The sequence below is a fragment of the Fusarium redolens genome (assembly GCF_020744475.1).
Source record: "Fusarium redolens strain MPI-CAGE-AT-0023 chromosome Unknown BKA55scaffold_11, whole genome shotgun sequence".
Taxonomy (NCBI): Eukaryota; Fungi; Ascomycota; class Sordariomycetes; order Hypocreales; family Nectriaceae; genus Fusarium; species Fusarium redolens.
The window spans coordinates 1295350-1318086 of record NW_025763674.1 but is presented as its reverse complement, the minus strand read 5'-3'; the positions used below and the strand labels follow the sequence as shown (position 1 = coordinate 1318086).

At 47.7% G+C, this 22737-nt stretch overlaps 8 protein-coding genes across 8 annotated transcripts; 2 read left to right on the top strand and 6 right to left on the bottom strand.

The window, feature by feature from the left end:
• Positions 1-93: 93 nt before the first annotated feature.
• On the bottom strand, positions 94-3594 carry BKA55DRAFT_704372 (P-loop containing nucleoside triphosphate hydrolase protein; the record flags this gene model as incomplete). Its single annotated transcript, XM_046200640.1, has 5 exons — positions 94-1136; positions 1191-2182; positions 2258-2527; positions 2578-2963; positions 3027-3594. 5 exons carry the CDS (start codon positions 3592-3594, stop codon positions 320-322), a joined length of 3033 nt encoding a protein of 1010 aa, XP_046047681.1. The 3' UTR covers positions 94-319.
• Positions 3595-6793: 3199 nt separating this feature from the next.
• Positions 6794-7555, bottom strand: BKA55DRAFT_595572 (uncharacterized protein; the record flags this gene model as incomplete). The annotated part of the gene is made up of 1 exon (XM_046195825.1): positions 6794-7555. One exon carries the CDS (start codon positions 7553-7555, stop codon positions 6794-6796), a length of 762 nt encoding a protein of 253 aa, XP_046047680.1.
• Positions 7556-8233: 678 nt separating this feature from the next.
• BKA55DRAFT_677343 (uncharacterized protein) lies at positions 8234-9411 on the bottom strand. The gene is made up of 2 exons (XM_046198111.1): positions 9013-9411; positions 8234-8961 (listed from the first exon to the last, which is right to left on the bottom strand). Exons 1-2 carry the CDS (start codon positions 9366-9368, stop codon positions 8388-8390), a joined length of 930 nt encoding a protein of 309 aa, XP_046047679.1. The 5' UTR covers positions 9369-9411; the 3' UTR covers positions 8234-8387.
• Positions 9412-10199: 788 nt separating this feature from the next.
• On the bottom strand, positions 10200-11488 carry BKA55DRAFT_516478 (uncharacterized protein; the record flags this gene model as incomplete). Its single annotated transcript, XM_046188091.1, has 2 exons — positions 10200-11035; positions 11089-11488. 2 exons carry the CDS (start codon positions 11486-11488, stop codon positions 10200-10202), a joined length of 1236 nt encoding a protein of 411 aa, XP_046047678.1.
• Positions 11489-14190: 2702 nt separating this feature from the next.
• On the bottom strand, positions 14191-15260 carry BKA55DRAFT_573943 (thioredoxin-like protein). Its single transcript, XM_046193253.1, has one exon. It carries the CDS (start codon positions 14868-14870, stop codon positions 14505-14507), a length of 366 nt encoding a protein of 121 aa, XP_046047677.1. The 5' UTR covers positions 14871-15260; the 3' UTR covers positions 14191-14504.
• A 1558-nt stretch (positions 15261-16818) lies between these two features.
• On the top strand, positions 16819-18995 carry BKA55DRAFT_85175 (uncharacterized protein). The gene is made up of 6 exons (XM_046201660.1): positions 16819-17198; positions 17250-17322; positions 17373-17581; positions 17628-17764; positions 17815-17978; positions 18031-18995. Exons 1-6 carry the CDS (start codon positions 17131-17133, stop codon positions 18538-18540), a joined length of 1161 nt encoding a protein of 386 aa, XP_046047676.1. The 5' UTR covers positions 16819-17130; the 3' UTR covers positions 18541-18995.
• Positions 18996-19487: 492 nt separating this feature from the next.
• BKA55DRAFT_515867 (uncharacterized protein) lies at positions 19488-21149 on the bottom strand (the record flags this gene model as incomplete). The annotated part of the gene is made up of 4 exons (XM_046188042.1): positions 19488-20258; positions 20327-20461; positions 20512-21045; positions 21093-21149. The coding sequence occupies 4 exons, from the start codon at positions 21147-21149 to the stop codon at positions 19488-19490; spliced, it is 1497 nt and encodes a 498-aa protein (XP_046047675.1).
• Positions 21150-22124: 975 nt separating this feature from the next.
• On the top strand, positions 22125-22721 carry BKA55DRAFT_516249 (uncharacterized protein; the record flags this gene model as incomplete). Its single annotated transcript, XM_046188071.1, has 1 exon — positions 22125-22721. One exon carries the CDS (start codon positions 22125-22127, stop codon positions 22719-22721), a length of 597 nt encoding a protein of 198 aa, XP_046047674.1.
• Positions 22722-22737: the final 16 nt, after the last annotated feature.

Genomic DNA, 22737 nt, shown 5'->3' with positions numbered 1-22737 from the left:
GTGAAATTGCGCTACTGTCATTGGCTACCTTCCAGTGGTGGCTACAGGGTGGCCAAGTTCAAGAGAGGATTGTTCGCAATGATGTGTAACCACCTGGAATGTCAAGAATTTGAGCTAATCTCAACAGTTTGATACATGAGCTGTTATGCTACAGCCATCAGCCCAGAAAACCCCAGATTCACCATGTCGCGACTACCCCCCTTTGGACTTATGTTTCCAGAGTACTATTTCCGAGGGTCCGTGATGAAAATGACAAGTTCCATCGTTCCATGCAACTTCATACCAGAAATTGCTATTCATGCCCCGATGTTCCTCCACTTCAAAGACGTCGCTTCCGTTCCATGTTCAATCGGAAACGATCGACCCTCAAGTTCGACTGCTGTTCCCTAGCTTGTGCATCGTTCCGCGAAAGGCCAGCCGCTACGTAGCCAGGTGTGTGAGGATTCCGCGAATCCAAGACAACTCCGTCCGCTAAAATGGGCGATCTCCCCTCGATCATGTCTAGAGTCAAATCTCCTTGCTCCGGACTCCAGCGACGGGCAATAAGGCTCAGGGGCCTGATGTGAATCTTATCCATATGCAACGGATTCTGCATGAGATATTTCGCCAGCGCAGAGTAGAAGTGACCCTCTCGAGCCACCAGGGGGTGATCTTGTTCGGACCAAGTCACCCGAGTTCTGGGGTATCGATTGCTGTCTTGCCCGAGGTACTGTTTGATGAGTTCAAATCCGCACATCACCCGGTGCTCTCCCTCAATCGCGTCTGGGATTTCTCCCTCTGCTGCAAGGATGTCGGCATATCTCGACGCCATCCACGTTTCAACCCAGCCATCAAATGAATTCTCTAGGTAGAGAACATCCCAGTGGACTTCATGTTCCTGCCCCATTCTCCAAAGTCGGCCGAAGCCATGAAGCATAGTAGGGAGGTTTTTGGGATATTCCATGACGATGCCATGATGGCAGGCTCCTTGGAGGTTTAGGCCGAATCCATCTAGTTGAAAGGAGACAACCAGTGCGTCGACTCGGTTTTCTGGATCATTGAACTGACGAACCATGTAGGCACGTTGGTCAACATCGTGTGTGCTTCTGATGTTAAGAGTCTCCACGCAGAGGCTAGTAAGCAAGGCCGTCAGGATCCTATCGAATTGTTAGTTACAATAGCTTGATACCGCAAGATACAATAAAACTTACAGTGAAGTCAGAGGATGGTCCACAAAAACCAGCACGCGATTTCCTTGTTCCTTCAGCTCGAGAACGCGATTGATGGTCCAACAAAGCTTGGGACTTCGTGAACAGAATGTTTTGAGGATGTCTTCGCGAGTCTCAGGGAATTCGACATCATGATTTCCCCGTATCTCATTGAGATACAATAGTAATCCACCAACCCCATCTTTCTCCAAGATCTTCTCGATCTCCTCGGAATCACCAGTATCGATAGTGGCTGTCCTCGCTCCGGAGAGGCTGAAGGACTTCAATCTGTCTAAGCAAGGTCGGTTCTTCATCACCTTCTGGCCTAGTTCCGAATTGAGGGGGGCTTTTTTCCTATCCCCATCGGGTTTCTGCGTAAGAGGGTAGAATTCGATGTTGGTAGTCGATAAAGCAAGCGTTCGAACGATGGTCGGATTCGGCCACGTATTCTTGGCTTTGTCGACAGTACCGTGTCCAATCTGCTTGTCGACGTCGTGAGAGTCGTTAAACAGAAAGGCGTAGTGGTTTTTCACGATCTTGTACAAATCATCCTTATCCTCGTCGTCATAGGGCTGAAGATTGACGGTTCTGATGTTCATCTGGGGGATAGCGTCGCCTGGCACCACGGTTGTTCCGTCAGGCATGGTCGCAGGGGTCAACATTCCACGACGAAGACAGAACAGTTCCAGCAGAGGTCGAATGGCCTCTCGTGCAATCTCAGGCTTTTCGAACTTGATTTCTTCGCAGAACCTCTGAAAGAGGTCGGGATTCATCAGGAACAAGGGACCCTTCTTCTCCTGGATATACGTGGCGTACTCGTCCCTCATGGTTTGGTCGCGGGAGGTCAACGGGCCAATTGAACGTCTCGATTGGATAATGTGATCCATAGTGAGGCCCTTATACTGCCTGCCGTCTTGTAGAGCCTGCCAAGCTTTCTTGTTGAAATACAGCCGTGCGCGGATACCAGTGCAGTCAGGGCCGAAAACGAACGGCCACTGTCGTCGCCACAGCAAGGTGACATAACCCTACATGTCTTCTTGGTGGTTGAGGAGTGGTGTCGCTGAAGTTACCAGTATCGCTTCATGTTCCAACTGGTTGATCAACTGGTGTGTTTTGGGACGAGGTCCCCGAATGGCGTATACGTCATCACAAACGACCCAGTTGTAGCTTTGACCCTTAATTGCGAACTCGATCTCTTCTTTTTCGACCTTGTTGTTTCTCTTTCGCTTCGGTGTTAGACGTAGTTGCACTCGCGCCTGGCTTGCAACTTCACTCTTTTCGTGGGAGATCATGCGGCTCACGGCCGTATGATAAGGAATGATCACGATTCTGCGAAGGGTCTGACCGACTTGTGTTAGCGAAAAGGTCAAAGTGTAGATTTGTCACTCACCTCGATGTCATCATGCAACGCTGCACTATCATCGACCCACGACTGCAGACCATCCTTTTGATCCATGATATGACATTTAATAAACTCATCAGCAGTCTGGGATTCTGTGCGATGACAGATACGGATGTCAAAGAAATTCGGGAACCAATATGACCATTCTCGAAAGCTCTGATAGGCGAGCTCCGGTGGACAAAAGATGATACTCGGCTTGAACCACCGCTTTTCATCACGAGGTCTGAACGTCCCAGCTTCAACTTCTGCCTTGATTCTATAATAGTGGATGGCCAGCGCAAGGCCAATCTGAACTGTTTTGCCAGTACCACACTCATCCGCTAGTAGCGCAGCGCGAAGAGGTGATTCGAGAGTGGTCGAAATCCAGTTGGCACCTGGAACAGACAATGTTAGCGATGAGTCTCAAGTTGAGAGATTCGATAGTGCATGAAACGTACCAGCAATTTGATGAGGTCTTGCTTTCAACCCGTGTTCCATCACCGCCGGAATGTGAATGCCGGTCTTCCAATCAATACCATTGGTATCAACGCCTACCATGCGACAAATTGCTTCCAGGCCTTGCTGCCTTGGTTCCATCGACTTCAGGAGTTGTGCATGGATACCACTGGCAACCTGATTGTCGGTTTTGACGTTGGCATGACTTGCTAGCCACTCCCTAAGTTCCTGCATCTCAACGGGGGAAATAGGTGGGAACCCATACGGAAGAGGGATTCTAGGGGAATCTTCCGAGTCGCTGTTGACAGAGTTAATGACCTCTGCGATCTCTTCAGCTTGGCAGGCTATATCGACTTCAGATGCATCATTCCCGTTCTCCTGCTGCTGGTTGTCACCGCTTGGTCCCGTGGAATCCCCGTCAGTCTTTGCACGTTTTGACGGCTCACTGCTGGTCGGGGATGCGCTACGTTTCTGGCCACTTGAACTTGTAGAAAGATCCGCGATTGAGGGAAGCGCAGATTCTGGTTCCGAAGTGGCCTCAGAATGGTTTGCACCAGGATCAGAGTCCATGGTGAAGATGAATGAAAGTTGAGTGGATGAAAGAAGAAGAAAGAGATCGTCGAGAGAAAGGGTATATGCACTGGATAACTGCGAGTGGTACTGAGCGTTTGTTAAGTTGAATGAAATGAGAGGGAGGAAAAATGTTAGGTTGACCTACTGGTTGATTGTAAGGTGATAGTGCAGTTTTAATGACGCGGGGCGAGGGAAGATGCTAAGGTCTACCCTGCCAGCCAGTGATAGATGAATTGAGATGAGAAGAAGAGCAAGTTGTGGTTGAGGGAGCCGCTTTTATAGGCAGAAGGGGGTCACGTGATTGATAGTGGTCAAGGTGAAGAGCTTCGGTGACTGCAGACCAGTGATGAAGGTGAAGGCAGACGTCACCGGACCGCTATCGGGACTACCTTTAGCGGGTAGACTGGAGGTTGGAGTCATTCGGGATAAGGGGGCCTTTCCAAGGTGGCTCGGTTCCCAGAGTCATGATCTCAAAGCCTCATCTCGCACTCAAGCTTGGACCGAAGTTCAACAGAGACAGTGCTGAGTTCAGAGAAGCCTCGGTCATTGAGAAAGTCTTGGGGTTGTGAAGTGATATTTTGAAGGTGAAGAGCAACAACAAAGAAAAGACTGCACAAGACGATATCTTCCAACACTTCTCAACTGCAAGCTAAGTGTAGACTGCCAGTTAGGTTCAATTGAGACAGGGTCTTCGTCATAAGATAGAGAATTAAACGATCAGTTCAATGGTATCAAATACGAAGGAAAAAGAGTAAAAATTACATATGAAAAGAAGCATGAAGAACTTAAGTCCTCAGGGGAATCCGTCCCTTTATGTCTGTTACCACAGACATCCATCTGACCCCACTAACGAAGCTTAGACCTCTTACCCTGGAATGCTTGCCACAACGGTCACAATATTACAGATGTCCTTTCAGATGCCTGGATATTGGGTTTTGGGAAAGATGCTTCGAGACCGGAGTCACTCTGCGAGTTAAGGCACGTCAGCCCTCAGCCAGACTCAAGTCGAAATAGCACATTAGATATTAGCTACAGTCACTCTGCTAACCTTTAAAGAGACGTTGTTTTATTTTCAGTTCGCAGAGTGGTAACCTCGACGCACTGTCCTCCACTGACGGCCGAAATCAACGGCACTACTGCCAAATATAGCAAATTCTCGGTCGCCGAGACCATTTAGATACTTGACATCAACTTTGAAGATCTAAAAAATGGTTTAGGTCATAAAAACTTCGCCCTAGGAACTGTGAGAGAATAGTCATGGTAAGGAAGATCGGTCCATTGTGAGTTTGCTCCGGCTATATTGACGGCGAGCCTTGATTAAAAGCATATCTACTCCAACGTCCGACACCGACAGGACCACAATACACTATACCGAAAGAGTCCTCCATTGGAAATGTTTTTCTCCAATGTCAATGATCGAGATTCCTTGCCGGTGTACCATAAACTTTGACAGATCAATCAATGATATCACCTGGTACGATTATAGGTCGAATACGCCACCGAAAATATTACTCTGTGAGCTATGGTAGAGTAGAATTCCCAAAAAGTCAATTAATTAGGACTTTGAGGCTTCAAGGCTTCAAGGAGAAGTTCATCGCACACCTTACCCAAGAGTGCTTTTGGAGGGATAAGGATAACGACCTGTGAGCTGTGTGTCCTCTCTGAGTGTTCAATAAAGAAGGCTTGCACGGTCACCGTTGTGCAACGTGGTCCCTGGAGGACGAAATCCAGGTTGGTTCAGCGGATCTGACTCGCGACTGGTCGCTCGCTAGTCCTCAAACCCGAATTCGGTGTTATCATTTCTGATTTCGGAGATGATATCAGCGAATTCGACAAGGACAAGGACATCCGATCAGCTCATACAATGCTCTCATCTTATAAATATACTAACTTTCACCTTCAAGTGTCTTCGTCGGTTGAAAATGTGATATTTTACAGCTCACCGTCAATGACCGAGAGCATATCCTGATTTTGAAATTATCTAGTTGGCCAATATGCTGACGAAGCTAGAAACTGCAAACCGAGCGGAGGCACCATCTACAGCGATGGATATGCACCCGAGTCGCCACTCTGACTGACCCAGCCCATTCGGGGCTTACTTCGGGGCTTTGAGGCCGAAATCCTGTGATCTGAAGGGAACAACGTCCCTTGGGTTCTCGGCCCCCTGAACAAGAGCAATCAAAATGCTGGAAAAGTCAATTTTGACAAAGAACTTGAGCATAGTGTTCACTAATATACAGCTGAACAGCTAACCAGAATTTTCATAACTAAAAATCAACTCTGGTGGGAATAAAGACGGTAACTTGTCTCTTTATTACCACGTTCTGATCCTAACTCACGCCGATCCGACCCAGCCCAGCTCAACTCACAAAGACACCAAGGCCAAGAAAAACAGCTATTAGATTGCGACAAAGTCAGACCAGTGAAAATGCCTGCTCCTTCTGAAGAATGCCAAACTCCTTCAGGAAACAACCCACATGCGATATCTTCCAATTTCCTCGACGAAGTCAATGAGCGTCTTATCGAATGGTTAATGCAAGAGGCAACGAACTCTGACTATGAATCATCTGAAGAATGCATGACCTCTGAAGACGAAGAAACGGAAAAGAAGTCGCATAGGTTTTTGGAAAGAATGGCTCACCGCTTTAAGAAGTGGCTTACGCATCATCACCATCACTAGGAATAAAGTTCTTGGGGTCCCACGGTTTGTGAGGCATTTGTTGTGAAATTCCTGGTCACTTATGACTTTTATTAAATTTTCAGGTAAGGAACAGTTTTATTTGATGGAGGTAAACCTCTAAGATGCTTCACGCAAACACAAACGCAAGCACATTTCCTATTGCCGAGAAGACTTTATCACCATTGCCATCACTTTCTTCCCCTTGCTCAAATCAATCCCTTTCCTCTATTCTGATATCCTTGGTTCGCAGCTGCGTTTTTCTTTCTGGCCTTGCCCTTATGTCTTCTCTTGTGTAGTTTTGTGGCTTCTGAAGGCCCTTACTCTGTGGTGGATAACTTGTAAGGGGCGTAGGTGGGTTTAGACACAAATGGAAGGAAAAACGAGATTGATTATGGCGCATAAAGCTCAGTTTAACTTATAATTAATAATATAATTTTTTCTTATACGTCGTATCACAATTGAACGTTATTGTGAAATTGTTGTTGTCCTTCTAACAACAGAACGCTGGTACGGGACTCAGCAACTCCGTAACATCCCTCGACGCTTCGGCTCGGTCCTATCACCTTGATACCAGGTTTCAGGTCGAGCTGGAGCAGTAGCTGTGGAGACACGGCGACCGAGTGTCGAGAGCTCTGATGTTGGATGTGAGCCGGATCTGCTTCGTGAAGGGCCCCAAGAGCCACTTGAAGACCGAACAGCAACTGAATGACTTCGACCGAGCGCTGGTGGATGAGAGTTGTTCCACTGGTTGGTCGATATCTCGGGCAAACTCAGTAGTGGTTGAACAGTTGGTGATCTGACACCTTGACAGTTCCGATCTCGCCTTGATGGTCGTCGTTGGGGAAGTGACGACGTTATATCCAACAGGGGAGGTGGTGTAACACCAGATTGAGCGCAATAGATGGAGTCTGTTCTGACAGAGGATACACTTGGTGTTCTTCTTGGTCCGAAACGATTCGAAGAGCTCGCTGTTGACGCCACTCTAGTTAAATCGCCTCCAACTCTAGTGCCATCGTATGAAGCGCGGTAGCCCCGTGTATTGGGCTCGGCGAGAGATCCCAGAAGTCCCCTTGTGAATGGACTGTCGTGTTGCTCGGCTATCCGCGAACTAGCCTCCATTTGCTGTTTGAGCAGATCATATCTTTCCCCGAGCAGACCTGTAGGACTGAAAGGCTCGCTAAATGTCTGTCGGTTATTTTCTTTACAGGGATTCTGCAAAGATGAATTGATTCGGTTGATCGAAGAGCGACCGTATGTCTCACGGGGGTTGTTTTCCATATTGATGAGCTTGAGATAAAATATTAGGTGCGAGAATGGTCATGAGATTTTGCAGCGGAATTTCTGATATAATAGAGGTGATCAGTCTTTAATAAGACGGGAATGCAACATGTTATGTTTCTGTTCTGACACCGATTAACTTAATAATTGACGATCTGGATATATTGATGCTGCATTCTTACTAACCAAGCATTCCTTCACGGCGCATGCAGCCTAGCCACTGTAAAGGGTAAGTAAAGTAAGCCAAAATCTTCAAAAACCTCTCTCAAGCTGGGTTAGTAAATGTGATAACATTGAGCGCGTGAGTCCAATTGCCCAATAAGAAGCTGTGATAGTTGACTGCAACCCTGCTGCTACAGGGTCCTTCGGTGAAAAATGGCCGTGTCCACTCATCAAATTGTCAGCACAGCCCCGATCTTCAACGAGGCTGCGCCACCACATTCCACTGGGAATACCTTGGATGTAATCGTCATACAATAGATTACGGTTCTTTTAATGGTTTCTCGGGATTCCGTGGTTGAAATAGTAGACTTGTTCATTAATTTGTGGCTTTACTACGGACTGAGATAGGTGGGCATGGCATCGCTTGGGCCTGATAGGATCGACAAGTTTCCTCGTTGAGGTGTTTCAATGGAGGCGGTGCATAGTTACAAGTAAGTTATGTGTGGTGATTATAAGCTCTGCGGTGCATGGATCAATCTTTGAGCATCCAGAATAAGTTTCTTGGTCTCCTTTCTTCTCTGAGCTTTCATTTTCTCCGTCTATAACTTTGGCATTGATACTTGCAAATCTGCTATTGCCAAGTTACTTAATTACGATTAAGATTAAGAAATTAGTCTGCCTTTTTCCCTTTCGATACTTCCATGGCTATTGTATTATGATCCTGTACTTCTCCTCCGTGCCCTTGGGGTTCCGACGTAGCAACCATCCTCTTCCTCTTCCTACTACGATGTATACGACATCCTATACAAGCGAAAATCCCTAACCCAACTACAATCCCAAACGCAACTCCTACCCAGACAAGTTTCTCTAATCCCTTTAAACCCGAGTCGTTTCTTGGTGTCTCGGGAGCTGGAGTAACTGTTTGTGCAGGCCGTGGCCAAGGTCCACCTGTATAAGGATCATCACAGTCGGGAACACAAATCGTTCCACCTGGGTTTATCTGATACGATATGGTGACTGCTGATGCAAGGAGGATGTCTTGTTCTTGGTCGAATTCTATCGTCGTTGAGACTCGGATGTCTGTTTGTAGAGAACTTGCGGATGAGAGATCGAAGGCTGTTAGAGTCAAGGGTGAAGTACCCGATGGTTTCAGGTTGGATGCAACGCAGAATTTATCGTACGGCGTTGCAGAGCTGCCGCTTTGATCAGTCAGAGTCGGTCTTTTCCATTCAAAATCGTATGCTCTATGAATCAATCAGCCTCCTGCACAGACATAATCACGACGGTCTACGGACGTCAGGCAACACAGTATCTCCCGTGAAGTAGTCGCATCAGGTGTGTAGTCGACGGTATGAGCAGGAGTATATCCTACAGGACACTCCGTCGCTGGATGGTTCCAACCTGGACCGCAAAAGCCATTCAATCCAAGACCAAGGCCACCGGTAGTATGAGGGTAATCAGTATATCCGAGCCAGAGGTAGTTACACGTCCGCGTTGTTCTGTATAGCCCCTGTGCCGTTCCAGAATAGCATTGTGTCTCCATGTTCCATATGCTCTTCGTGTCAAGACATTCCGGCGGCGGCGTGAAGCGTGGCAAAGTCCATGTCGGATTTGGAGTAGTTGGAAAAGTCGTTATGAAGGTTTCAGTCATTTTCTGAGAAGTCGTATAAATCCCACCTACTTAGCATATTCTGGGTGAGCTTAAATGAAATTGAAACAATGGGCTGGCTGCTTATTATATACGTTCATGCTAAGAGAATCAGCCTAAGCGCAGGCAGACATGGCTGCAGGGATGTCGTGCCACTATCCTGCATGAAGGATTCAAGGCTGTGTCGATATCAAGGATATTACTCGTCGAACCAACAAAGCCAAGACTTCTTGCTCAGAATTGGAGAAGGTATTCGTGGTCTTGAGCGAAAACTCGACAAGAAACTAGTATCGTGCAATTAAACAATGCAGATGGCTAACGGCATCACTCGGCGAACTGTTTGTAGGTATGAAATGGACGAAAATGCAAGAAGATTTCTCTTGGGAGGACTGCTGTAACAAGTCGCCGTATCTAGTAATCACCGGAACACGAGGAAGAATAATAAACCCTGTTATTGAGCAGGGTATACTTCTACCTACGGCCCAACACGAGCTGGTTTGAAGTATGCTTAATTTGGAATACAGGGCTGAATTGCAAGGCTGCTGGGTATTTCTCTGTCTTGCTATAGGACGGACGCAGAGATCGCTATAGTTATGGCTCTAAGGGGTACAGAGAGAGGAGTCAACTTAATTCAAGAGGATCTGGGGTTAAGGGAAACAGGTCTTCATTATCTTCTCTACCAAAGCTAACTTTACCAAAGCTTGATGTCCTGAAAGATTTCACCTCAAAATCTACTCATATTTGCCTGTTCCCAAGTGTCTTCTCTGTGCAACGCTGAACCTGGGCAAGCCTCCCAGAGGTTGCATTCCTAGTACCTCATCGCCATCATCATCTCTACAGGACAGGCTCCATTTGGAAACAGTAGTTTCCAATGGCAACGTTGCGCTCATCGTCCTGTTCAATGCTGGAAACGCCACGAACACGAGAAAGCATGTCGCGCGTCATCTTCCACGTCGCGGCAATCTGCTCCACCCACTCCGGATCGCCAAAGCCAGGCTCTTTGACCTCAATCCAGTGGTGGTGAGGCTGCTCCGTCTGCTCAACATCCTTGTTCAAGCGAATGATCCAGACACGGGCGACAAACCCAGGGTGACTCGTATGGTAGCCACGTTCTTCAACCGAATAATACTCTTCGATGAGAGGTTCTACCTCCGGCCAAGACAGGGGGCTAAACTCAACTGTCTTACTGGCATCCCAGAACCGGAAACCGGCCCAGTTTCCGCCGAGGGAGATGTTCCCTCGGCTATACCCGTAGAAGCCGATGTTGGGTGCAGAGAATCGCGCGTCTGCAGTTGAGAATGTTGAGCGGTCCTCAGGAGCACTAAGGTAGTCCCAATTGTTGGGGAAGTCCCATAGAATTCCGGCGTCTGCACGAATGCCACGGCTGCGGAAGTACTGCTCGGCTTCAGTGGAATGTTCACCGACGCGACGAGCACCCCAGCTATTCCCGTGGAGTCGGGGACCGACGATGTCAGGGCCATACATCTGGAAACCATCGATGTGCCATTCACGACCAACATTCTCGACGATAAGAGAGACATTCTTGACCTTGGGGAGGCGAGAAAAGATGGGCATATCTTTCTCCAACTGGATGTTGTAGTACGTCGGGGTCACTGGTGCTACAGGGGCAGTAGATGGCCCTGCAACATCAGACCCATCGTCATCGGGAGCTAAATCTGTTAGCATAGAGTATTCTCTGTCAAAGCTTATGGGGCCTACTTACGAGCTTGACCTCGTGGAAGGTAAGTTGTGCGTGATACGCTGAGGATATTCTCCAGTGGGAGAGCATATCGATGATAACCCTCGACTTTCTGAGGGTTCCAAGCCGCAGAGGCACGAAGGGCAGGAAGACGCATATCCATGGCCTTAAAGGTGTCGTGCACTGGGTCCATGCGAAAGGGGACACCACCGATGCATGACATGACAGGAATCCCATTGCCGCGTTCGATGGCCTTGAGGCATCGGACCTGGTCCGAGAGTGCAGCGATGCCCGGGCTGGAGCCTTGGATGTTCTTGAAGGTTTGCTCCTCATAGTTATCATGAATCCGATCGATGGCGGAGTACCAGTAACGAAACGGAACAATGACGGTCGGAAGAGCGTGAAGGACGACCTTCTTTCGCATCTCCGTGGGGAGATCGTTGAAAGGGAAAGACGACATTCTCTGTTGCTTCACGGTCAGTATAGACATTGACAAAGCAGGGTGGGGTGTGTGTTCTTACGTCGGCGTGCTAGTACCTTGTGTACTGCAGAGTTGAGATGAGTGATAGGTCAAAGTTGTCAATCTCAAGGTTGACTTTCTCGAGAGAATGGAGGTCTTGTAGTTGATCCTTTGCTCTGTGGAGGTTTATCGAGATATGAGACACGAAATAGTGCGGGTGAAGGGATAGAAAACAGGGTCAACTCTGTAACAGGTTGATGAGCAATGGACAGTGAGTTCCTGTTCGGTATGGTAGCGGTATCTAAAGTTCCGCCTTGAAGGACCTTGGTGATGTTGAGTGTAGAAGAGGAAGAAGAGAGGTTGGGAGAGGGATGGAAGATGAAGATAGAAATAGGTGCGGTTGCTGAGGTAAATAGATGTTGTGGAGAGTGAGTACTCACCGTCACTGCCACTGTTACGATGGTAATGGAAAATAGATACCACGAGACTATTGCCAGTGCCAGTGCCAACCTTCTTCAGCGAGCGAAGGGACAGGCTTGAGTTCAGACAGGTGAATAAGGCGGGCCATGAACGGCACCAAGGCCTCTGTTCCAGTGGCTGAGATGAACACCGTAAGATGGAAAGTGAGTCCAGTTAAGAGGAAAAGAGCCCAGTTCAAATGTTCATACAAACGGTCGGCGGTGGCAACGTATTCATCAGGGCTGCCAGCTGAGAGCTAAGTCATTCAGCTGTTCCCACGACTGGTTGGCTTCGACGCGTAACTTGGCGTCGTCTGTGAGCGTGTTGCTGGATGGCACATGTGGACAGTTTAACTCGCAACAGTGCAGCTCGTCTGCAGTGTCAGGGAACATGTTCTGAACCTACTCATCTTCATCCTAGTTGCCTATCCATTCACTTTGCTCCCTGCGACCACGGCCAAGTCGGCAGACGCGGTACCCAGCCTGCTTCAGAAACTTGGACCCCCCCTGCTCTCAGTGCCTACTCATGTAACCATGGCCTTGAAGCTTTCTTAGCCCTTCATTTCATTGTAAATAATGCTCACAATGTGCCAATCCTCACGTGAAACGCTTTGCTCTTCTCTTCTCAAACTGTCCCCTTCACTTCCCGAGGCAAGGAATATCTCTCAGGATACCCTTCAACGAGTGACACAGTGACTGACTCTATTCACATAGAGGTAGTCACCCGTCCACTTCTGAACCATATCTGCTCATTCCCATACCAACTTCATCCCAAAACGGCCAGATACTATCAGCATTGATCTTTGCAACTCTCAGGATGCGATCCTCAATCAATTCCGCGCCATCAAATGCAAGAACACCCCGCCGCCTTTACATGAAGGGCCCGAGAAAAGTCTCAAAACCGTCTAGAATTACAGTGCCAACGGCCAAATCACCAAGATGAGACCGACACGTCGGCAACTCCGGCGGACTCTGCTCTAGGCCTGTCGGTAACACCGAAGGTGAAGTTGGCCCGAGTGGTGAGTCGCTAGGCAGTAATGGAGTCCCCGAAGTTGATGTCAATACACAAAATGATCATCTCAATACTGCGCTCTCAGCCCTTCCATCTGTGTCATCTTAAAACTTCAGTTTGATGCTATCACAGCTTGTCAACACCTTCGACGTCCACCAGAACGTGACAGGCGCGCTCGTTGCTAACGGCTTTAGTATAGGGAAAACACACACTTAGTTTGCTACCCTCGCGATTTCGCTCCGGAAAAGGCTGGATAACCGTTCATTTGTGAGCCTTTAGAGCCCAGAACTATGTCTGCACCTTCTGAAAGTGATATCGCAAACTTTCAACGAGTCTCGCAAACATTGGACAAGATTCTTCAACGGTTACGACTGCAGGAAGGCAACGATTCCTTACTATCTCGAACGTTGAACCATAACTTGCCTTGATCAATCGCAATATTATCATTCTTATGTCTTGCCAGACCTCTGTGAATCTCTTTCCTCAAGCAACGAGTTCGAAGGTGCAAACAAAGCTGATTCAGACGATGGAATGGGGGGCTCAAATTTGCAGGGATTGAACGTACGAAAGCAGGAATTCTTCTACATCGTCCTAGATGAATATACGGCCAGCCAATAGATCTTAGATACGCTAGAAGCCGACGCCGAAAATTCACTTGACTACATAGCCTACCATCCTTCAATGCATAGTTCACCCGGACCTGTCGTTCCTCTCAACAGATGTTTCTAGAACCTACGCCGTAATCTAGGCAAAGTCAAAAGCATCGCCTAGAACTTCCTCATCATCGATCAATGGAAACTCAAAGTGAACAGTTCTTCCTACCGAATAATTAAATCTCAATCAATTACTTAAAAAACTCTCAAATCGTGGCTTCGTCATGGAGCCTTTTATGATCGCTAACAAAGTTGAGCGATGTTGAGTTAAGTCTCACAAGTTCCCTACCCTGAATGCTAACTAGAAAATCTCAGTCAAATCACACAATTCTGTCACTAAGTCGTACCCTTGGAAGACCCTGCGAATTATTGTTGATCTTTACGAGTTGCAAGGTTAAAAGACACTTGGCTGTACTTTGTGGATACTATTGGGTCACTAACCGCTGTCAATTGTCATTGCGTGTGGCATTGATGCTGATCCCCGAGTTTTGACATGACGATCGCAATATCACGGTTAAACTTGAAACAATAGCGACCAGCGCATAATAATTCATCGTCATACATTGATTCATAGCATTCCTCTATTGATTCTTCTCAAAGTCATTGAGTCAACATGACCGAAATGGTGCTATAGTCGCGTTTCACATGAACTCAATCATATCCGGAAACAGATATCTTCTTATTCCCTTGGCTCGTCACTAGCCATACTCGAAGCATCGTCCCAGCTTAACTTTTCCCCTCCACAAGAGGCCGCATTCCTGCCAACACGCTAAACAAAGCAAGACCAAAGAATAATTCCAAACCAGGCACATGCCACGGGCCGATCCCCTCCCCAGGAGTAAAATCCCCGAAACCTCCTACGCGCCAGAAATCCTCTTCTGCGCTAGTCCCCCCAACTTCTCAGCAGCAGCCCCCAGACTCCTCGGATCAGCACCCTTGATCTCAACCTGGCCGTTGACAGCGACTTGTTTTCCCTCCTTGAAGAACAGAAACGTAGGCATGGCTGTTATGCCGTACTGGCGCGCTGCGTCCTGGACGTGGTCTACGTTGACTTTTGCAAAGGCAAGGACATTGTCAACGCTGTGCTTGGTGGCGAGTTGCTCGTAGACGGGTGCGATGGCTTTGCAGGGTGGACACCAGTCTGCGAAGAAGTCGACGGCGACGTATGTTGTTGATGAGAGGAGCTTTTGGAGCTCCTCGTTTGAAGTGATATGATGCACCATTTTTGTTTTTCTGCTGGTATTGATCTACACTGATCGGCAGAGTTTTTGAGGAGAGTTTGAGATGCGGTGAGATGAATGTCGATTTAGTTTCGGCAGTTGATGTGAGTGATCTTGGCGCTGTTGAGGTTTGGATGTGTTTATATGGTTTTTTCTTCTTGACCTCCGCTTTCTCATGGATCTTGAGAGAATCACGAAGAGCCGCTTTGAAATGGAATCATATCACGTGATGTTGCGCAATTTGGTGATTCCTCATCAAGGTTGATTACTGAGCCACGTCTAAGCCACAGCAGATTATGCCGTGATCTGACGCTGAAAAGCATTGACAAATTATGATCAGCGAAACGTTTTAGCGAGACAGAAAATAACTCAATGCAAATCATCAAGGTTCCCTGACTCTGTAAAATCTGACAAATGACCCCAACCACGGATATAAAAGACACTGCTTATACGCTACAGCTGACATTTGCTTTTTGACTGGGTTTCTACTGCGCCGCTTATTATTCTAGAAGGAATATTAGGCATTGCTTTTTTGGTGTCTTGCATGCCCCAGACTCAAAACTACCCTGCAACGATCATTGACTACTGTACGTAATATCAATCAGCAATCGTCGCATAACATGTTACAAGTTACCCAGTCTCGACCCTTCGTCAATTATCACCTCCCTCTTAAGGCTGCCTCCCGCAGTGGAGAGAAGTTATACGGGGGGCCATTCGCTAAGGTAAATCCGGAATCATCTCCGGAGACCGAATCACCTTATAACCCACCATATAAAGCCCATTGCTTGGCTATCGCGGAGACTATGAATCTTACCCCGGATGGAATAGGCACAAAATTATTGAGAAGGTAATGCAATAGTTCAGGGGAATAATATCGGGGAACTTGAGGTGGTCGGTTATCGTTTACCGATACCCACGTGTTAAAAGCCAAGACTGCAGCCGAAAAGCCAAGGTCTAGGAGCTAAAGAGCAGGTAACATTTACCCAGAATCGATAACTAAAAAAGAGGCTTGCATAGAGGCGAACGCTTTGATGAAAGAAACTGAATCGAAAAGAGACATGTCACTCTTCAAATAAAAAGAAAAGAGTAAAAAGCCTCCCACGAGTCACGCAATTCGAGATGCCTCATTCGGCAAGTGGGGAGAGCTTTCAGCATCTGTGCTCATCTTTGACAGGACTAGATTCACTAGAAGCAGTAATTATCGCGACCATCAATTTGGTTGGTTCTAATCTTGGCCCGGATAACTCGGTCTTGACTTTCAAGATAAGCGCAGTGACAGAGGAGCTGAGACAATTCGTTACTGACGATCCGGCTCAATCTTCCCTTGGGGGGGAGGGCTTCATGGAGTGATCAACGAGTCAAGTCCCCTGGTGCCCACGCGATCGGTTGCTTGGCAAGGGGAACTAGCAAAGTCTATTGGAAGCCATGAGCCCACTGGAAATCGGCGTCTAACTTATTCGGGGAGATAAAAAACAGGGTCAGCGGCCATGGTCCGTTGAGAGGAATGGATAAGGAAGACGTTACGCGAAGGCTGTGCGCCACTGTCGCAGTTTAGTTCGCCACCGAAGGAAAAAAGAGCGCTTCCATTCCTCCAGGGCTTGTCAGGCCTGTCCAGGCAGGGTTTTGTTTGGGTGGTGTCCTAGACGTAACTGATCTACTGGCTCAGCTTGATCAAGGGGTCCCTTGCTCTGCGTCTTGGTCGCAAGCATTTGAATCACAATCGACTCCCAAAACGTGGCAAAACTGCATTGTCATTCCTTCGATCGTGCAGCTCGTTCCCACTGAATTGAGACAAGGATGATAACGAATCAGAGCCTCATCCTAGCTAATTTGCCTTCGAAGGACCGATGACACCCGCTGTTTTCGGTCCAACGATGCTGAGAATCAGTGGCGTAAAACCGGGACTAATGCCAGCTCTAGACCAACCTAAAGAACTGGATTGTCCCCCGATCCCCTGAGACGATTTCCATTCCCAAATCTCAAAAACTCCACCTTCGGAGGAAATCATAAAAACTAACCCAAGCTCTTGGTTTCCATTCCCCCCCTTTAACCCACCCCCGCGTTGCTTGTGTTGTGTTGTGTTGCGTCGTCTTTCTTTTATTTCCAGTGTCTCATTCAGACCAAGTCATGCGCCGTTGCATCCTCGACAGCCCTTCCACGTCGAATTGACAAACGCCCTACGAAATCCCGTCGTACCACGTTTGATCTGTACCACCGAGACGAAGCCGATTTGTAGAGAATTTAATTCCGTGCGACCGACAAAATGACGGCGTTCGAGGCTGAGATATGGACTTGGTATAGTCTATCGTGGATAATTGTCATTGCGAGAATGTAAGACACATCCACGAAGGATCAATTGGGTTTAAACTGACCCTGGTACAGGATATCACGACGGATGTTACTGGGTTCTCTCAAGAAGCTACAAGTTGAGGATTACCTGATGATAGTAGCAATGGTGCGTCACCATCACAACCAACACACCAGCGCAATGTCTAATTGTTACAGTTCACCGATACCGTGTTAATGGTCGGCATGTCGATTATTTCGCAAACGAGCAGTAACCTCATCGATCCCAGCGAACACGTCATCCTCGACGCCGAAGAGATTAGAACGAGAGAGTACGGATCGAAATGGGTCTTGGTCGTTGAACAGATGCAGATTGTCACCATTTGGCTCATGAAGTACTGCTTGTTGCTCATGTACAACCGCCTCACGTACGTCGCTCGTCCCGATGCTCAATTACGAATCTAACAATTGCAGAATGAGTTTGAGTCAGAATCTGGCTGTCAAGTTTGTCGCCGCCTATGTCACTGCTGGTTTCGTCATCATGGAGATCTTGTACCTTGGTGTTTGGTGTCGTCCGTTTAACCAGTACTGGGCTGTTCCTCCAAAGAACAGTATGTTGCATCAATGCTCATGCTCAATTGAACCTTACTAACGTTCACAGCTCAATGTTCTGCTGCGACGAACCATCTCATCACCAACGCCGTCATCAACATTACATCCGATATCATGATCATTCTCATCCCAATGCCAATCTTTCTCAAGTCCCAGCTCCCATTGAAGCGAAAGGCTGTTCTCATTGGTGTCTTTGCATTGGGTGCCTTCACTGTATGTTTAACTACACATTCAACCCACCTGAAACCCAAACTAACACGCGCAGATCCTCTCCGCCATCCTCAACAAGTTCTACAGTTTCAACGAACCCTTCGGCTCAAACTGGACTTTCTGGTACATCCGCGAATCCTCCACCGCCATCATAACCGCCAACCTTCCCTACATCTGGACCCTCCTCCGCCGCATCTTCAAGCTCGGCTCATTCAGCGGCTCAACATACGGCAAGAGCACAAACAACCCCTCCAAAGCATACCGCTCAAACTTCACCAACCATCGCTCCGTCGTGCGCTCCCAAGTCCGCGCGGAGCATAACTTGCACCAGGTCGACAGCGAGGAAGAGATCAACGCCACATACGCTCTACCGCTCAAGATCTACGCTAAGCACGAGATTCAAATCACGAGTGAAGATGCTGGTCCTGAGGACAGGAGAGGACCGGTGGGGTGTATTCCTGATGAGTTGATGAGCCGTAGCAAGGACAGCATACGGACCGATGATGTAGAGACTAGCTCCGAAAGATCGGCTGCCGGTGTTGTCAAGGTTTATCACGGAGTATAGATTTGGATGGGCGACCATTTGTGTCATTTTTGTTTTTAATGTTTGATGATTTGGGTAACGCCTGGATCAGATACCCAGCGATGTATAATTTGCCCGTATAGATAGAATCGTGCCTATAGCACCAGAAGCGATATCAACAAGCTTTTGTCACAAGTATTCATTTTCCAGCCATGCCTCAATCACTGCACGTTTGAGGGGTTCTCGTGCTAAGCCTAAGCAGCCTGTCTTGGGCTTAGTCTACCGCTTCTCGTATGACATCTTTGGCGTGCCAAGGTTAAACGAGTCAGGCCCCCCAAACTTAACTTACACCAACGAAGAATAGCTTCGAACGGGTTATCAATGCTGATTCCGCCATCTCCTTAACTAGCTCCGAGACGGGTAAGCTTTGATGCCCGCATCCCCGGCGCAATTCCGATGATCGGCGTGCTCTTGGTGGAAGAATGCAACCGGATCAAAACGCTAGGCTCCTCCGCGACTATTTGTATCTGTGGGGTTTTTGAGATTTGGAAGATTGCCTAGTAGGAATTTGGATAAGATGTTGCGGATCCGGATGAAAGGGGCTCTGAAGTGGTGGAGTTAGTCTGGATTTGAACTGACAGGTTGTCGGTCCGGGAGTAGTTCAGATAGCCGTGAGCGAACACGTGCTCGTTGATAGTTATCTTTGGCTGACTCGGGTGATAAGGCTATCGGTTTTAGATCTATTCGCCGCTATTCTAAGATAGCTGCGGCCTTGAGATATGACATCCCCCGGACAGTCGCTGGTTAAAAGTGTTCCCCGAGGATGCAATCGATGCTTCATCCAAAAGACACTACAGGTCCGAAATTATCACCAGATTCTGGAACATGTTTGGGTTGAGTCAAGAATTCAAGCGGACTTGGACCCGCAAAGGAGAAAGGGCCTGCTTTCTTCTTAAGTATCTCTGATGATAAGGCAACAAGACTAGCTTCTACATAACACAACACTCATCAGCAGATTGCTTCCCCTTCAGATCCACCCCCTCCCCCATCCTAATCAACATCTCCTCCTCCTCCTGCGACATCCTCGGCGCCAATCTCCCCCTCAACTCCGAAAACTTATCTGTCCACCAATACCCAACCTTCATCCACTGCGTAACAGTCCAGTCCTGCTGATACTCCTCCAACGTCAGCTCCAACTGCCTCTTCATCCCTGGCTCATCCGTAGCAGCCCACGCAATAGCCAACGTCAACGGAACATGGCTTGCGCCCAAAGGTCTGTACTGACTTATTCGGTGCGCGAGAGAAACTATCTCTGATGAACATAAAGCTGATTCTCCAACTAAAGCGAGATTGTAGGGGTCAAAGGCTTGCATTAGTTGGCCGATTATTACGAGGACTGTTAGGAGCACGGAGTACGCGGAGTTGTAGGAGCGCGAGAGGCGGAGTTGCATTGGCGTTGGGGAGAAGCCGGGCGCCCATGTTACGGCTTTGACGATTTGGGAGAGTTTGCGTAGGTCGCGGCAGAGTCTGTGGTATGCGCATGTTATTTCCATGCGGTGGAGTTCAGGGTCGTTGATGAAGTCTGGGAGGCGGCCTAGGTTTCGGATGGATAGACTGGGGATTCCACCTGCGTCTTGGCCCTCTTGTTGTGCTTTTGCGCTTTCGGGCGTTGAGGGGGGGTTGTTCTTTTTGAAGTTGTCGAGCATGTCCCAGAACCATTTTTCTAGCCTGACCTTGGGGTTTGATATGCTTTCTATGATCTGGGGATGTTAGTTTGATATCCATTGATAATATTTGAATGTAGCCGAGAGCTTTGATGGAAACTTACGACTGGAACGCAGAACGTCAGGAGCATGTCTGTTTCGAAACCGGCTTTCCAATTCTCTCGCGCCGCTGCTTTAAGAAGATATGCCAGACCTTGGCCGTGACTCGTCGTCGGATCATCATCTCTTCCTAACCAGCCCTAAAACTGTCAACACAGTCACTATTCAAATCAGATACTGATTCACTTACCTGGCAGATCATAATCAGATACACCGAACACATAGTCTCAGGCATCCTCGCCTTCGCAGGATCCTCCAAGCATAATCTCAACGAACTTATCGCTTTAACATACTTCGTAAGCGCATCAACAGTTTGATATCCCTGCGGTCGATGCAGTGTAGAAAACGTCGTAGCCAATGCATCAGCCGAAGCATCAAGGGCTTCATTCCTTCCCAACCTCGCAGGGATATGTCGAAGAAAGTCTCCATAGCAGGTAATATCGTATCGCAAGTCCGTAATTTCTAACCGCGAAACAAGGGTTTGTGTGACCATTGTTGTTTTGTTGTAAGGAACTTTGATCAGAGCTTGGGTGAAAGAAATAGGCGATTTTGAAGATCGTGAACTTGAACTCGTAGTGTCATCTTCTGTGTCGATGCTTTGGAGACTGATGCTGTCTCCAGGTTGGAGGGTTTGGACTTTGAACTTGTAGCGCTGTTTGCCAACGTTGATGCACGGAATATCAAGCCTTTCACATCTCGCGCATCTCGGTTGAGCTTTATCACACTATTCTCGTTAATGAAGTTCATCTCCATCAAAACACCGACTCTTACCTTTTTCTTTTGCTTTCGACAAGCATCGCAGCCTTTGTAAGATGGAACGCCAGGCATTGTTCGTTCACAGCGGTGTATTTCACCCAAAAGAGATAAGATTGAGATGCGGCTTCCGTGAATGGAGAATGGGCTTGAACCCGGGATAGTTAAAGGCCCCGCAAGCTGTTGAGAAGTCAAGATGTAAGCTTGGTTCAGCCTTGGAAGGATCTCACACGTTGTCTCCACTTGGAAGATGACGGAGCGCGCCATTTTACTTGATTTGGAATAGTGGGGGTATTGAGGCTATGGGATGAGCCACGAGATTGGCATGTTTTAAAAAGGAAGCAAGTGAGTGAGATTGAGTACTTGTATATGATTTGACCGTTCTGTCCGAAATTTAATGAGCCTAACGTTGCTTATTTGGTGTTTTGGCGAATTAGATGATTGAGGGTTGTTGATCCTAGGCATACACGTCTTTATTATCCCGAGATCAGCGCTTCTGACAGAAATGCTCAGCCTTGTACGATGAGCTGCAGTGATGATCTTTCGCCTTCTCACTACTGTATGCAATTTGTAAATCTTGATAGGCTGGGTAATTATCCAGTCAAGTATGAAAACCTCAAGACTGAACGCTGTCCGCTACGCAAGAACAGAGTTTTACAAGGAATGATCTAATAGCTACAGCCATGGAGCTGAGGCTAGATAAAGAAATACCAGTGCGTCTACGAAGATATCATCGCGGAAAGCACCCTTGGTGACAGCGGAAGTAGTCGTCATTTGTCTCAGTTCCGCGTCGGAATTTAATGCACGTTAAACGCCTAACCAATCAGCTTACCTTGCCACCAACAGGGCTGTGCACTAAGATCATGATTACAACCTCTGTCGCAACATATTCACCTTTACGGGATACGATATAAGCTTGTACTTTTGACATGCCTGGAATGACTCAACATAAAATGACAATGAGTCCCTCACCGACGTCTTGGCTTGTTCAGCTCCCCCAGCAAAGAAGACAACAGTCAGTACAAACCGATCATAACCTTAAGAATCGACATGGAGAAACTACTCAACAAAGTGTTATACGGATCATCCAGCCCCCAAGGCTCTTCTTCCAATGGTTCTCAAGTCTTCACCATCCGTCCACACCCCCAGGATGACAACCTCCTCTCCATCCTCCCCTCCAATGCACCAAAAGAATCTCCCCCCTTGTACACAATCTACAAACGTCCTAGCAGCTCTAGCCTCCTAATGCATCGTGGCCCCGCCACCCCCGAAAACATAATAGCATCAGCTAAAATGCATCTCAGCACATCACGCATCGACATGTCGGTGTTTAATCAACCAATGGTAATTAAGAATAGCAGCATGACAGGAAGTTGGGGGTTCCAGACAAATATGGGGAAGTTTAAGTGGAAGGTCAATCAGATAACTGGAACGGGATTTGAGTTGTATGATCAGAATGCGAATAAGGTGGCTAAGTATGGGAGTGCGGGTTGGACGAGATTTGGGGAGAAGGAAGTTAGTGTTTATGTGCAGGGGGATGAGTTCTTTGTGGTTATGGTGCTGTTTTCCGCGGTGGTTTCGAAGGAGTTGAAGAAGATTATTGACGAAGTTGTTGGGGAGGTTGCTGGCGCTGTGGTGGGTGCATAAATCGAGTACAGCCATC